The sequence below is a fragment of the Dipodomys merriami genome, unplaced genomic scaffold, assembly GCF_024711535.1.
Source record: "Dipodomys merriami isolate MVZ:Mamm:240054 unplaced genomic scaffold, mDipMer1.0.p SCAF_59, whole genome shotgun sequence".
NCBI lineage: Eukaryota > Metazoa > Chordata > Mammalia > Rodentia > Heteromyidae > Dipodomys > Dipodomys merriami.
The window spans coordinates 2,206,371-2,222,384 of NW_027206168.1; the positions used below are offsets into that span (position 1 = coordinate 2,206,371).

Here is a 16,014-nt window from a genome sequence, read left to right on the forward strand (position 1 = left end):
AGAGAGTCAAACAAGGTCTAAAACATAACTCCCAGGGAACCTATAAATATTCTGTACCAACTCAGAAGCAGAGATGTGGCTCAAATAGTAGAGCACCAGCCTTGAACAATAAAAACATAAATATTCTATACCAACACATTTATTTTCATATTTTGAAATTATGACCTTTGGGGATTACTGTAAAAATCAATGAAGTAGAGTTTTATTTTTATTTTTTAATCACCACTATGAAATATTTTCTCTGGAAAAGAATTATTTCTAAGTTTAAATTTTTTCTTGCTTTCAAATATTGAACTTTTAACTCAGAATTAAGTTTTCTTTCCCATTATACAAATAAAACTATATAATATTTCCTTATGTTAAAAAAGAATAAGAAGTTATCCCTCTTTGGGGACTAAAAAAATGAAATAGACTCTGTTCTAACAATATTATCCAGAACAACCAAGGGATATAGGCAACCTAAATGTTCATTATGAATGAATAAATACAGAACACAGATGCATGCAATGCATCAGTCCTTATAAGCAAAGAAATCCTGTCATATACTACAACACAAACTTTCAGGACATTGTGCCAAGTGAAACAAGCCAGTCACAAAAAAAGGCAAATACTGCAAAATTCCACTTATATGAGGTATCAAAAGTAGTCAAAACTCACAGAAACAAAATGCAGAACTGTGGTTTCAAAAGTTGGGGAGGAGAGCAAAGGAACTGCTATTATATAATGGTTTATATATAGTTTATATATACTTTTTATATATAGTTTATATATAGTTATATATAGTTTACATATAGTTATATATAGTTTCAGTTTTGCAAGATGAAGTTCTAAAGTGAGTACACTTAGAATTGATTTCTGCATTTGAAAACAGTTAAGATGGCAATGTAATGCTAGGTATTTCGTGCTAAGATCAAAAGTTAGTATTGTATATATTACATAAAGTATGAAAGTTCTTCAGACAAATACACTATCCCCTTAGGAGAAATAAGAAAAGGCATAGGGGGGAAAAGGGATCAAAACAGACTGGAAAAAAGCTTCAGAAGTAGTAATCAAAGAATTACAAATTAAAGAATAAGAGCAATTTTATACTTGCCGGATGCAGATGGCTCATGCCTGTAATCCTAGCTACTCAGGAGGCTGAGATCTGAGGATCACGGTTCAAAGCCAGCTTGGGCAGGAAAGTCTGTAAGACTCTTATCTCCAATAAACCACAGAAAACCAGAAGTGGTGCCGTGGCTCAAATGGTAGAGCACTCGCCTTGATCTGAAGAACTGAGGGACAGTGCCCAGGCCCAGAGTTCAAGCCCCACGACCAACAAAAAAAAAGTATTTATTTTATGGGGCTGGGAAGGTGGCTCTGTGGTAGAGCGCTTGCCTTGCATGCTTAAGGCCCTGGGTTCGATTCCTCAGCACCACATAAGAAAAAAGCCGGAAGTGGCGCTGTGGCTCAAGTGGTAGAGTGCTAGCCTTGAGCTGAAGAGCTGAGGGACAGCGCCCAGGCCCAGAGTTCAGGCTCCACGACCGGACCCAAAAAAAAAAAAAAAAAGTATTTATTTTAAAATAATTTTAAAGGGCTGGGAAGGTGGCTCAGTGGTAGAGTGCTTGCCTTGCATGCATGAGGCCCTGGGTTCGATTCCTCAGTACCACATAAGCAGAAAAAATCCAGAAGTGGTGCTGTGGCTCAAGTGGTAGGGCACTAGTCTTGCGCTGAATTGCTAAGGAACAGTGCCCAGGCCCAGAGTTCAGCCCTCACAAGCGACAAAAAAAAAAAAGTAATAAAAAATCATTTTAAAATATATTTTATTAAGAACAATACTAATAATAAACAGCAGGAGGACCCTCCCTCACTCTTTGTCACACAGAGCTGTGAGGTTCCACTTATGTAAAAGATAACCGTATATCCATAAAAATATTCATTTCCTTTATCACTTTTAAGAATTCCTTCTAAGGGAATCTTCAAACATACTCTGAAATATTATGTATGCAGATCCCAGTAACAGTACTATTTATAGCACAAAAGAAAGTATCTACCAATAAGGAACTATTAGAATATAATATTCATAAAACCCTATTTTAAAAGTTCACAATGGTGTGGGATATATTCTCTATATTAAGGAGTAAGAAAGGGAAGAAAGGAAATGTGTGTGTGTGTACGTGCATGCGTGCGTGTGTGTGTGTGTGTGTGTGTGTGTGTGTGCGCGCGCACGCGTGTGATTGCTGAGGGGAGCAGTGCCATGAATTACAGAAAGGAAAATAATACAGTTATGTTTCTATACAGTCATAGTAAAGAACTGGAACGAAGTAAGTCAAGCTGTTAGCAAATTCTCCTCTAAAGAGATTGGCAGCAACATTTACTTTCTGCTTTACAATATTCTGCATTCTATTATGCATAAGGGAAAGAGGGGAAGGAGACAAAGTTTTAAAAGAAATACATAAAGCCGGGCGCCAGTGGCTCACGCCTGTAATCCTAGCTACTCAGGAGGCTGAGATCTGAGGATCACAGTTCAAAGCCAGCCCGGGCAGGAAAAACCATGAGACTCTTATCTCCAATAAACTACTAGAAAACTGGAAGAGGCGCTGTGGCTCAAGCAGTAGAGCGCTTGCCTTGAGCTGAAGAGCGCAGGGACAGCACCCAAACCCAGACCGACCAAAAAAAAGAAAAAAGAAATACATATACATTCACTATATGGATAATATGTAAACAACATAGTGCTACGTGCATTACATGAACTTATTTAGATAAAAGCAATTTTTTTAAAAAGCCAAGTAGAATATGTGCAGTGGTAGTTAAAGATCTGGGCAAGAAGTCAGGGTTTGAATCACAGCTGAAAAGCTGTATTACATTGGACAAAACACAAACTCTATGTGCCTCTGGTTTTTTATTCAAGAAAATGGGGTGACACCTAATGACATGGGTATTAAAATAAATTCGCACATCAGAAGCACTTAGCACAGACCTTAAAAATTATGTAAAACTAAAACTTAACTAGGGAGGTATGTAGCTCACTGAGCACTGGCCTAGCAGGCACAAGACCCTGGGTTTCATTTTCAACACTGCAAAAAAAAGTTAAAATATAAAAAATAAAAGATAAAAGAAGTCAATCCTTGAGCTTTCTCTGGCTTAGTTTCAACAGGTAATGGGTAAATATTCTCTAAATTATAAATCTTACCTCTTGCTTCATCCTTTAACCTCTGTACAGAGACCAACAAAGATTCCTTTTCATCCAGTTCACTCTCTAAAAATGCATTTCGTTCAATGGCCTGATTTAGCCTTTGTTCAAAGTCTTCCAATGAAACTATTGTTGCTCTATAAAAAAAAAATTTAACAGCCCAGGAATTAAATAAATAACACGTGTATATTGCTAACACAAAATGAAACAGTTTATCTACTATTCCTGACCTAGCTATCCTGACCTAGTTCAAAGAGAATGATCTCACCCCATTCAACAATCAACTACCCCTCCCACGGGGTGCTATTTGCTACAGAAAAAAAAATTCCCAACCTCAGATTAGGACTCTGAATGCCATCTACAATCTTACCAGTTTCTGCCAACTGCCAAAAATTGCTCTCAAATCCATTTCCTCTTTTTGGCCCCAAGTTTCTCCAATTTTCGGCCTCAATTCTTCATCTGGATTACCCTTAATGATCTTCCTATCTCCCTGCTTCCAATCCCTCAGTATTATCTTCTCAAATCAAGATCTGTATTGTTCATTTGTTCAGGAAAAAAAAAAAATCTTAAAGAGCTCCCCTCTTTGCCTATAGTGACACTAACATAGCATATGGGTGTGTTTTTTTTACAACCTGACCCCAAGCATCTACCAGTTTTATTTCATTCAGCAAGGCTAACTCTAGACTTGTCAATCAAAATGAACTATTAATACCTCAAAAGTGCCTTCTTGCCTCTCTACCTCTCACCTGTTTCTTCACTTGGTCAACCTTTCTTCCTCTTAGCAGGCTCCAACATCTGGAAAGGCTCCCTGATTCCCACAGATGCTCTCTGGCTGCTTCTTCCTCTATGATCTGGCATAGCCTGTACACATTCTTTTTACTAAAGCATTTCTCATGGTGAATGTTCTTATTGTCAGTTCCAGGGCAGTGACTAGCTTACAGTTCTATATCCCCAGCTCCAGCATTATGTCAATCACTTAAGAGTCACATGATAAATATTAAAGAAAGAAATACTGGGTAATAATTGTAAAGTAATAAGAATTATGTTTGGGGCTGGGAATGTGACTTAATGGTAGAGTGTTTGTCTAGCATGCATGAAGCCCTAGGTTTTATTCCTCAGTACCACATAAACAGAAAAGGCCAGAGGTGGTGCTATGGGTCAAATGGTAGAGTGCTAGCCTAGAGCAAAAGAAGCCCAGAGGCAGTGCCCAGGCCCTGAGTTCAAGCCCCAGGACTGGCCAAAAAAAAATTATGCTTGAAAGGATTCAGAACTACTCATTACAAAGGCAGGAGAACTTGGCAATAGTGATAACAATCAACCACATAATATTCAGGAAAACTGTATGAAAGCTGTACTTTGGGAAATTCACTGGACTGTATTAAAACAGAGGAGAGTAAAAAGGAAACAAACATAAAGACAGATCAGCTAGGACATAACTGCAGAATCCATGTTTAAAACTGAGAACCTAGGAGGATACCAGTGATTCACACCTATAATCCTAGCTACTCAGAAGAGGCTGAAATCTGAAGATCACGGTTCAAAGCCAGCCTGGGCAACAAAGTCTTGTGAGATTCTTATCTCTAATCACTCAAAAACCAGAAGTGGCACTGTGACTCAAGCGGTAAAGCGATAGCCTTGAGCTCAAAGAGGCTCAGGGAGAGCACCCAGGCCTTGAGTTCAAGCCTCACAACCAACCAAAAAACAAAAACTGAGAACCTATAGAAAGTGTGGCAGCAGCACTGAGAACACAGGGAAGCTAGAGGGATTCATAAGACACAAAGGAAAACGGGGGGGGGGGGGGGGGAAGGGGGGGACACACGGCGGGAAAAAGACCACGAAAAAACCAGTACATGAATGAAAAAGAAAATTTCAAAGAAAAGCTAATCTGGAAAGATCAGCCTCCATTTCAGTGAACTGACATGAAATACCAAAGGGAAATGTTCTGCTACTAAAATGGAACTTTGAGCCTAATGATAAAAATTTTAATCTCCAGTTGCCCACTTGGTTATTCTCACAAATGCATACCAGCACTTACCTTTTTGCCCGCTCCAGGTCATCATTGGCCTGCTCCAGCTCCCTTACATACTTATGCAACTGCTCCTTAATAGCCCGTGTCTGACTTAAATCATCTTCTAATACTGAAACCTGCTTGTAGCTTTGTGCATACTGATGTTCTAATTTTTCCTGAGGGTATGAGTACATGAAACAAAGGTTGTATTGTTAAAATACAGTCTTTTAATAAGAACATAATACAAACTAAAAGAAAACAAAATAATCTGCTCACAATCTGAGTTGATGACACCCCCTTCTTTTCACAATATGTAAAAAACTAAATGGCACATCTATTCTGAGTGTCTTATTTTATACAAAACTTTGATAATCAACTATTCTCCTCTAAGAAAGAAATCTAATAATGCTCTCTGAAAAACAAAAAACATTTGCCTTAAGATTCCCAAAGTTAAAGCCAGGTGTCAAGCCAGGTGTCAAGCCAGGTGCCAGTGGCTCACGCCTATAATCCTAGCTACTCAGCAGGCTGAGATCTGAGGATCATAGTTCAAAGCCAGCCCAGGCAGGAATGTCCATGAGACTCTTATCTTCAATTAACCACCAGAAAACCAGAAGTGGCACTGTGGCTCCAATGGTAGAGCACTCACCTTGAGCTGAAGAGAGCAGGGAGACAGCACCCAGGCCCAGTGTTCAAGCCCCACCACTGACCCAAAAAAAAAAAAAAAAAAAAAAAAAAAGCCAGGTGCCAGTGGCTCACAGCTGTAATCCTAGCTACTTAGGAGGCTGACAGCTGAGAACTGTAGTTCAGGGCCAGCCCAGACAGGCAAATCCACAAGATTCTCATCTCCAATTAACCAATAACAAGCCAGAAGTGAAGATGTGGCTCAAGTGGTAGAGTGCTAGCAATGAATGAAAAAGCTGAGCAAGAACAAGAGGTTCCCCCCCCCACCCCCCCCTCGCCCCCCCCCCCCCCCGAGGCTGGGAAGGTGGCTCAGTGGTAGAGTGCTTGCCTCACATGAAGAGGCCCTTGGTTCAATTCCTCAGTACCACATAAGCAGAAAAAGCCAGAAGTGGTAGAGCACTCAATTTGAGCTGAAGAGCTGAGGGACAGCGCCCGGGCCCAGAGTTCAGGCCCCACAACTGACGACAAAAAAAAAAAAAAAGAACAAGAGACTCTAAGTTTTAAGGCCCAGAAAAAACTTCCCAAAGTTGATGGGGGAACCTCTCTGGGTTCTCAAGTTGAGTGAAACTGAGGGTAAACTCAAAAGTAGACAGCCATTCAACTCTCATACCCTCCTCTACCTTGTCCACATCTATCCACTCCCTACAGAAACACTTCTAAGCAATTGGCAAAGGTGGGTGATGAGGAGTAGAAAAATCCTTTTACTTCAGAAAACTTTTCCAGAAGAGAAATTTCTAACCCAAATTGAATTCCAAACAAACCTAAAAAGTGCTAAAAAAAAAAAAAAATGAATAGTTCATATAATTTTAAAGTACTGCACAATGAGAATAATCTGACAAAACAATCAAAAATTTTCTGGAAATTAGATGAACCGTAAGAAGGAACATTATAGCTAAAAAAATGACCACCTTAAAATTCCTAAGTGACAGCCGTGCGCTGGTGGCTCACGCCTGTAATCCTAGCTACTCAGGAGGCTGAGATCTGAGGATCGCGGTTCAAAGCCAGCCCGGGCAGGAGAGACCATGAGACTCCTATCTCCAATAAATCACCAGAAAACCAGAAGTGGCGCTGTAGCTCAAGTGGTAGAGCGCTCGCCTTGAGCTGAAGAGCTGCGGGACAGCACCCAGGCCCAGAGTTCAAGCCCCACGACCGACAAAAAAAAAAAAAAAATTCCTAAGTGACTTCCTAAACTCTTGATCGCATGAAAGAAAACATCATTCAAAAATTCACCTTAAAGCTGGGCACCAGTGGCTCACATGTAATTCTAGAGGCTCCAAAGCCTGAGATCTAACAATCGCAGCTCAAAGCTAGCCCAGCATGAAAATTCCCTACAAGACTCTTATCTCCAATTAACCAACAAAAGACCAGTGTTTCAAAGTTAGTAGAGCATTAGCCTTGATCAAAAAAAAGCTCAGAGACAGGCCCTGAGTTCAAGCCACACGGCCAACCAGGAAAAAAAATTCACCAGGCACTGGTGGCTCACACCTGTAATCCTAGCAACTCGGGAGACTGAGATCTGAGGATCACAGATCAAAGCTAGCCAGGAAAGTCTGTGAGACTCTTACCTCCAATAAACTACTTAGAAAAAGCTCGAAGTGGCACTATGGCTCAAAGCGATAGAGAGTTAAAAAGCTTGAGTGAAAAAGCTTAGGGACAGCACCCAGGCCCTGAGTTCAAGTCTCATGACCAACAGAGAGAGGGAGAGAAGAAGAGGAGAGAGGGAGAGAGGGAGAGGGGAATAGAGGGGGGGGGTAATAAAGGGGATTAACCTGACTAAAATACATGCAAGTGTAAATACCATGCTGAAACCCCTCTGTGTACAATTAAATTATAGTAAAAAGAAAAAGAGGGCTGGGAAGGTGGCTCAGTGGTAGAGCGCTTGCCTTGTATGCCTGAGGCCCTGGGTTCAATTCCTCAACACCACATAAGCAAAAAGAAAAAAGCCGGAAGTGGCACTGTGGCTCAAAGTGGTAGAGTGCTAGCTTTGAGCTGAAGAGCTGAGGGACAGCGCCCAGGCCCAGAGTTCAGGCCCCATGACCAGACCCAAAAAAAAAAGAAAAAGAGAAGGAAGGGAGGAAGGAGTCAGGGAGGTGGGGAGGAAAGGGATGGTAGGGGAAAAACAAAGGGGAGTAACAATGCTTGATGGGATATGAACTCATTACCTTGCTCATGTAACTGTAACCCCTCTGTACAGTATCTTTACAATAAAAAGTATTATTTTAAAAAAAAGATGAATTTCAGGCCTATTTGGTAGGCAGGTCCCACTGCGAAGAGGGAGGGTGATAGATGGGAGGAATGAGGGAAAATATGGCTGAAATACTTTACATTCATGTGTGAGAGGAAAGAGCGATGATGGGGAGTGGTGGAGGAGTGAGTTTTTAATCAGGTAATATTATATGCATGTATAGAAATATAATGAAACTCCTTTATATAACTAATATAAGCAATTAAATTGTTTTTAAAAATTTACCTTAAAGCCAGGTGCCGGTGGCTCAGGCCTGTAATCTTAGCTACTCAGAAGGCTGAAATCTGAGGCTTCTGGTCCAAAACCAGTACAGGCAGAAAAGTATATAAGACTCTCATCTCCAATTAACCACCAAAAAGCCAAAAGTATAGTTGTGGTTCAAGTGACAGAGCAACCTTAAGCAAAAAAGCTAAAGGAAACCAGACACCGGTGGCTCACATCTGTAATCCTAGTTACTCAGGAGGCTGAGATCTAAGGATCACGGTGGAAGCCAGCCTAGGCTTAGAAAAGTCACCATGAAACTCTTATCTTAATTAACCACTCAAAAACTGAAAGTGGTGTTATGGCTCAAGTGGTAGAGCACTAGCCCTGAGCACCAAGAGGCTCAGGGTCATCACCAGCCCTGAGTTCAAGGCCCAGTACCACACACAGATAAACACACACACACACACCAAAACAAACAAACAAACAAAAAACTTAGGCACCTGTTAAAGTACAGGCCTGTAATCCCAAACTCAGAAGCCTGAGGCAGGAAAATCATGCATTTAAGGCCTGCCTATGCTACATAGTAAAAGCCTGTCTCAAAAAATAACAAGACATCTTGTGCCATTTGTGTGTATGTGTGTGTGTTCTTATGCGTGCACGCATGCGCGTGCGCACACGCGCACACACACACACACACACACACACACACACACACACACACACAGTACCAGACTTGCACTCTCCATCAACTTTTCTCTCTCAGTCTGTTTTTACAATCATTGCTGGTGCTCTACCACTTGAGTCAGGACTCCAGTCCAGCTTTTTCCACTGGTTAACTGAAGGTAGTCTTGAGGACTGTTCTGCCCACCCAGGCTTCAAACTGCAATCCTCTAAAACTCTTGGCCTCCTGAGTAGCTAAGATTACAGAAGTGAGCCACTGCACCTGGCACCTTAGGCCTCCTATTGTATTTTTTTTTAATCACCTTCTGTTCTTAAGCACCACTTAAAAACTGTATTTCTCATTTTAATAAAACCCAGTATATTGCACAAACCTGTCCCCAGTACAGTAGCTTCTACTGCCCCAATTACCTTTAATGCCTCCACTTCATATTTCAGCCTTTGGTTATCAGCTTGCAGGTCTCTATTTCTTTGTTCAGCCTGAACTAATTGTGCCTCCAACTCTGCTTCTAATTCTCTGCTTCCTTCCTGGAATTCAACTAGCTCATCCCGAGCTTCCTGGAAGCTAATCAGAAACAAAGTAGGAAGGTGAGTAATAGTTGGAACAGCAAGATTACCTTCAAGAACATTATATAGCAAGTCAGTAAGGTTTGCCTATAATCTAGTATGCTCACAAAATATGCTAAACACTAAAGTCACTATCTTGAATTTACACTGTATATTCAAGATTCAGTGAAAATTAATTATATGCCCCCAAGAGACTCAAACCAGTGATTACGATACTTAAGAAAATTCATCTACGTAGTTCAATAACATTAGCATATTCAGGCACACAACTTAAGTAGGATGAAATGCATCTTTATTTTCACTAAGGTAACTTAAATCAGGCATTACCTTCAATTCTGTTCAATAGAAATCACAGAGACTCTCACATCACAATAGTTGATGCACCTCTTTAATTTTTATTATTCTCATCACTAATTGAAAATGAGATAGTTACTCCACTCCCTCCCTCAGATCACTTTTATCTAATTCACTGATACATTATAATATCATAAATTAGTTTAACATTTAGATAATTACTTCTGATATATGCAATTGGTTTCTATTACTTAATTTAATGCATTCAAACACACCCTTCAAAGAAGTCTGCAGGCCTTCACAGCCTGTGAAGGCTGCAGTACAAGAAAAGGTGAAGATTCCCCCACCAGGCACAACATCTACATTCACTTGCACAATGGAATACCTGGCTTCAGTGACAACAATGAAAGAGCAATGAAGTCTGATAAGGCTAACTCTGCTCACCAAAGTGGGAAAATGTGTAAGTATTTCAGAAAGATTCCTTCATTATTGTTTTTTGGGCAATACAGGAGTTTAAACTCAAGTCTGGCACTTGCTAGGTGGGTGATATACTGCTTGAGCTGTCTCCATTCTAGAAAAGTGTCTGTTTTTAAGAAAGGAATTGTTTTATGTATGTGCAGTACTAGAGTTTGAACACAAGACTTTATGCTGACCAAGAAAGCACTCTTAGGGCTTAACCCACATTCCCAAGCCCTTTTTTTTTGTACTCATTTGAAATAGATTTTATCTTCCTGCCCACTTCAACTCACCTATTTCAGGATTCCCACCAGAGCTAGGAGATAACAAGTACACATCCCTTCCTGAACCTCACTTACAACATGGGATCTCATGAACTTTTCTACCCAGGCTGGCCTTGAACTACAATCCTCCCATTCTCAGCCTCCCAAGTAGTTGGATTACATGTGTGACCTGCCTATACCCAGCAAGAAAGGAATTTAAAACAAGTTTGGAGGCTGGAATGCAGCTCAGGAGCAAAGTGCTTGACTGGCAAGTGAAACATCCTGGGTTCAGTCCTCAGTGCCAAAAAAGAAAAAGACAAAAAAAATTTTAAACCCAAAGAAAAAAATCAATAAATAAAACAGTTTGGGACTGAAAAGTTATTATTCATAAGATTTCCCAACAAAGGGGCTGGGAAGGTGGCTCAGTGGTAGAGCGTTTGCCTTGCATGCCTGAGGCTCTGGGTTCAATTCCCCAGGACCACATAAGCAAAAAGAAAAAAGCCAGAAGTAGCGCTGTGACTCAAGTGGTAGAGCGCTAGCCTTGAGCTAAAGAGCTGAGGGACAGTGCCCAGGCCCAGAGTTCAGACCCCATGACCAGACCCAAAAAAAAAAAAAAAAGATTTCCCTACAAAATAAAATAATTAAACTTTTATAAAATATTCTATGAATTTCATACCACTCCCTCAGAATTTGGCTGGCTCCAGACACTAATAATGCATGCCCACAGAGAACTAAAGTCTATTATAAGAATCTCCAAATGAACAAATAATGAGGCAGAACCAGTACATATACAAAGACCAAAGATAGGGTGACAAACCTAAGAGGAGGCAAACTAAAAGAAATCATAAATGACACTAAGGTTTCCTACTATTGTAATAATCTGAACAAGTATAAAGACTTACTGCATTTTATAGTATCTAAATACTATGACTATTTCTGAAATCACAATCCTAAATCTGAAATTCTAATTTTAGCTTTATGCTTTTAAAAACATTTCCCAACAGGTGTCGGTGGCTCACGCCTGTAATACTAGCTACTCAGGAGGCTGAGATGTGAGGATTGTGGTTCAAAGCCAACCTGGGCAGGAAAGTCTGTGAAACTCTTATCTCCAATAAACCACCAGAAAACTGGAAGTGGTACTGTAGTTCAAGTGGTAGAGTGCTAGCTTTGAACTGAAGAGCTGAGGGACAGAGTTCAAGCCCCACGACCAACAAAAAACAAAGAAAGAAACAAAAAAATATTTCCCAAGACATTATATATTCCAAATGTCCTCCTCTATTTTTAGTATGCTTTAATATTACCTTTGTTTATACTTCAAGGACAGTTCCTTCCAATAAGCAGTCTCTTCTTTTAAACTTGAAAAATCTGGTATATCTTCACCATCCATGATCAAGAAAGCCTATGAAGTATTTAAAATAAACTATTATAAATAAAACAAAAAAATCGAAATCTAAGATCTGGGACAATATTGAATCTGCAGAATTTTGAATTAAGTTAAATATGCATAGTTCTAGAAGTAGTTAACATTTTCACAGAAATTACACACATCCATTGCCCCCTCAGTGACAACCAATACTACACATGAGGTCATGACAGGAGACCATACAAAGGCTTCAGGTACAAAGCCAGTGAGGCACTTTTGGTTACAGCCCAGGTTCTGGGTAACCCAGCCCACAGACACATCCTGCACAGAGTTCCAGCAGTTGCTTTATAGCCAACTGGTCTTCTGAGAATCAGCTGACAGCATCATGTCAGAAATGCTGCTACTGCACAGCCTTCCCTGTTGTACAATTGCTTCAAAATACCCAACTAGAGACACTCCATGCCAGGTGACACATTCCCAATCATTTACTGCTATCACATTTCTAAAAGTTACCTTGTAAGTCCAAGCTTCCTCCAAAAGTCAACTCATCTCCAACTTCAGTGATCTTTTGTTAGGCTCTTTTCCCACAGTGTTCAGAGAGAAGGTAATCAATCTATTTAATTACCTTGCATTTGAACTAGTTAACTAAAATTCTGAATTAATGGCCAGGCCAGATGAAATACCAAAACTGTTTCCTACAACCCTCCTGTAGGACCTTAGTTTATATTCCAGTAATCCTGTTCAAAACGTCTTATCATACCAGACTATTTCAGGTGTGGGTATTTTCAGGGCCTGAATGCTTTCCCTGAGCTTTGTTACTGAGGGATAGCTAGCACTTTACCAGTTGAGCCACAGCTCTACTTCCTGCTTTCTTGTTGTAGTTAATTGAAGATAAAGAGTCTGCTAGACTTTGGTCCCTGGGCTGGCTTTGAACTGTGATTCACACTCAAGATCTTAGTAGCTGGGCTGGAAAGGTAGCTCAGTGGTAGAGCACTTGCCTTGCATGCATGCGTCCCTGGGTTCGATTCCTCAGCACCACATAAGCAAAAAAGAAAAAAACTGGAAGTGGCACTGTGGCTCAAGTAGTAGAGCACTAGCCTTGAGCTGAAGAGCTAAGGGATAGCACCCAGGCCCAGAGTTCAGGCCTCACGACCGGACCAAAAAATAAAAAGATACAAAAATAAAAAATAAAAAATAAAAAGATCTTAGTAGCTACATGAGCAACTAGAGCCTGACTCTTTATAGTACTTTAAAATGTCAACACCAGGCTAGGAAGGTAACTCAGTGGTTCAGTGCTTGCCTTGCATACATGAGGCCCTGGGTTCGATTCCTCAACACCACATAAGCAGGGGGAAAAAAATCCAGAAGTGGCGCTGTGGCTCAAGTGGTAGAACACTAGCCTTGAGCTGAAGAGATGAGGGACAGCGCCCAGGCCCAGAGTTCAGGCCCCACGACCAACAAAAAAGAAAAAAAAAATGTTAACACCACAGAGCTGGGAATCCAGGTAAGGCTTGGTTCTAGGCTTCCAATTCTAACATTAAATTGTTTAATACCTTAAGGCCTCATATTTTTCATCTAATATGGGTTTCGTCAACCCTACATGACTTGTTTCTGCAAATATATATGTGTATATATACATATATATATATATATATATATATATATATATACACTGAGTAGTAAAAAATAGATTTTTGTAACCCTGTCCCTTCACCAAAGTTCCAGATATAGACAAAATTTTATTTGTAATTAGGTTGATTTGTAATGCAGTATGAATAAAGACAAAAGGTATTTGCATTTCAGATGATTCAATGTGCTTATTAGCATAATCCCATGGTACCAACAACTCCTCTAGAGTTATTACCTAAGTATCCTTAAGGGGAAGGATACTTTTTGCCAGTCTGGGGCTTGAACTCTGGGCTTGGGCACTGTCCCTGAGCTTCTGCTCAAGGCTAGCACTTGAGCCACAACACCACTTCTGGCTTTTTCTGTTTATGTGGCACTGAGGAATTGAACCCAGGACTTCATGCATGCAAGGCAAGCACTCTACCACTAAACCACATTCCCAGCCCAGAGGGGAAGGCATATTTTAACAATTCAGATGAAGACAAAGTATCAGGCATGTGATGAGGCAACAGCCTCTGTATCCTTTAAATGCTCTAATGTCCCCAAAATTGAAGAAAGAAAAAACAACTGAAGAGGAATGAAAGGTTAAGTCTCACTAATTAGCTCCTTGAAGGCAGGATCTGTTCTATTTATAAAAGCCTTCCACCTTCCTCATCACCAAAACTAGAATATAATAAAGCTAAATAAATACTATTTAGAAATTTACAATCTATTCTTCATTATTCCCTCTTTACTTTCAAAGTACCATTTTACTAATATTTGAATTATTTCAGGAATGAAATAATCACAAAGATTTGTGGACATTTTATTTCTACCTCAAAATGCACCATCATTTACTAAAACAAGATGATGTCATGCTACATTCACAGTCACTTGTGCAAGTCCCACATCAGTGAACAGAGATCTGATAGATCTTATTGGGGAGGTCAGACATCGGTGGCTCCCACCTGTAATCCTAGCTACTCAGAAGGCTGGAGATCAGAGAATCAAGGTTCTAAGCCAGCCCAGGCAAGAAAGTCCATGAGAATCTTATCTAATACACCACTCAGAAAACAGGAAGTAGTGCTTGTCTCAAGCGGTAGAGTGCTCGCCTTGAGCTGAAGAGCTGAGGGACAGCACCCAGGCCCAGAGCTCAAGCCCCACGACCAACACACACACACACAAAGAATGTATCGGGGAAAATTTTGGAGAAAGCACTTCATACCAATGACTTCAATCACCATCCAGTACTACAGTCTTAAAACTACTGCAAAACCAGTAGCATGAATAAGAGAAAATAATAGGACCTAGTAAACTCAGAAGAAGGGTTAAAGGAGATGGGGAATTTTTTTTTCTCATAAAATAACTCAGAAGGGTTACTTCTCACACAAATCCTGAGATCACAAAAGAAATGAGAAAAACCATGACCACAACAACATAGGGTGCAGGATACAGGATTCAAACCCAGGACTGCTATGAAGAAGTCCCAGGATGAAGCCTAGTTCATCAAGGCCAAAGAGGAGCTCAGAAAAATGGCTCCAAGAAAGAGAGGAAATCCCAAAGAACAGGTGGTATGATTGAGAAGCTGTTTAATATGAGGCTGTAGTAAAGACATACTACCCTTCTGTCACCTAGAAAACAGCATTTAAGGGGTAAAGCATGGAGGTCAATACCAGCTATGCAAGAGCAATGGACAGAAGGATCACAGTTCTAGACCAGACCCAGCAAAAAGATAGCAATATCCTATTATCTCAAGAAAACAAGCCTGTGAGCCAAGCACAATGGATTATGCCTATAATTCCAGCTACTCGGGAGGAAGAGATCTGGAGAATCATGAGCTGCCCAAGAGAAATGTTAGTGAGATGCCATTTCAATCAATAAGCTGGGTGAATCAAAGCTATCCCTAAGCAGACACAAAACCTTAGCTGGAAAATAAAAGTAAAACAAGGAAGGGTGTAGCTCAAGTGAGTATCTACCTAGCAAGCACAAGCTGAGTTCAAACCCCAGTACCACACCACCACCCTATCTCAAAACGCAAGCTGGAGTCAGATATTCATGTCTAAACCGGGTGTGGGTGGCTCACATCTGTAATGCTAGCTACTCAGGAGGTTGAGATCTGTGGATCGCAGTTCAAAGACAGACCAGGCAGGAAAGTCGATGAAACTCTTATCTCCAATAAGCCACTCAGAAAGCTGGAAGTGGTGCTGAGGCTCAAGTGGTAGAGTGCTAGTCTTGAGCTGAAGAGCTGAGGGACAGGAACTATATTTTTTTTTTCATGTCTATAATCCTAGCTACTCAAGAAGATGAGATCTGAGAATCGAAGTTCAAAGCCTACCTGAGTAGACAAATACAAGTTATTCTCATCTTCAACTAGCCAAGAAAAAAGAAGAGGAACTAGAGATATGGCTCAAGTGGTTCAGCGCCAACCTTGAGTGAAAGAATGGGAGATCCTGGGCTGGAAATGTGGCTTAGTGGTTCAGT

General features: G+C 40.5%; 1 protein-coding gene across 5 annotated transcripts in view; it reads right to left on the reverse strand.

Annotated features, from left to right (window-relative positions):
* Positions 1-16,014, reverse strand: part of Ndel1 (nudE neurodevelopment protein 1 like 1) — a 66,486-nt gene that overhangs the window by 20,101 nt on the left and 30,371 nt on the right. For all 5 annotated transcript variants that reach the window (XM_070001424.1, XM_070001423.1, XM_070001426.1 and 2 more), the window contains exons 2-5: positions 11,867-11,964; positions 9,397-9,550; positions 5,205-5,353; positions 3,170-3,306 (exon numbers count right to left, since the gene is read on the reverse strand). In XM_070001424.1, coding sequence (XP_069857525.1) covers positions 3,170-3,306; positions 5,205-5,353; positions 9,397-9,550; positions 11,867-11,952 — 526 coding nt within the window. In that variant the 5' untranslated portion in view covers positions 11,953-11,964. The remainder of the gene's footprint in view (positions 1-3,169; positions 3,307-5,204; positions 5,354-9,396; positions 9,551-11,866; positions 11,965-16,014) is intronic.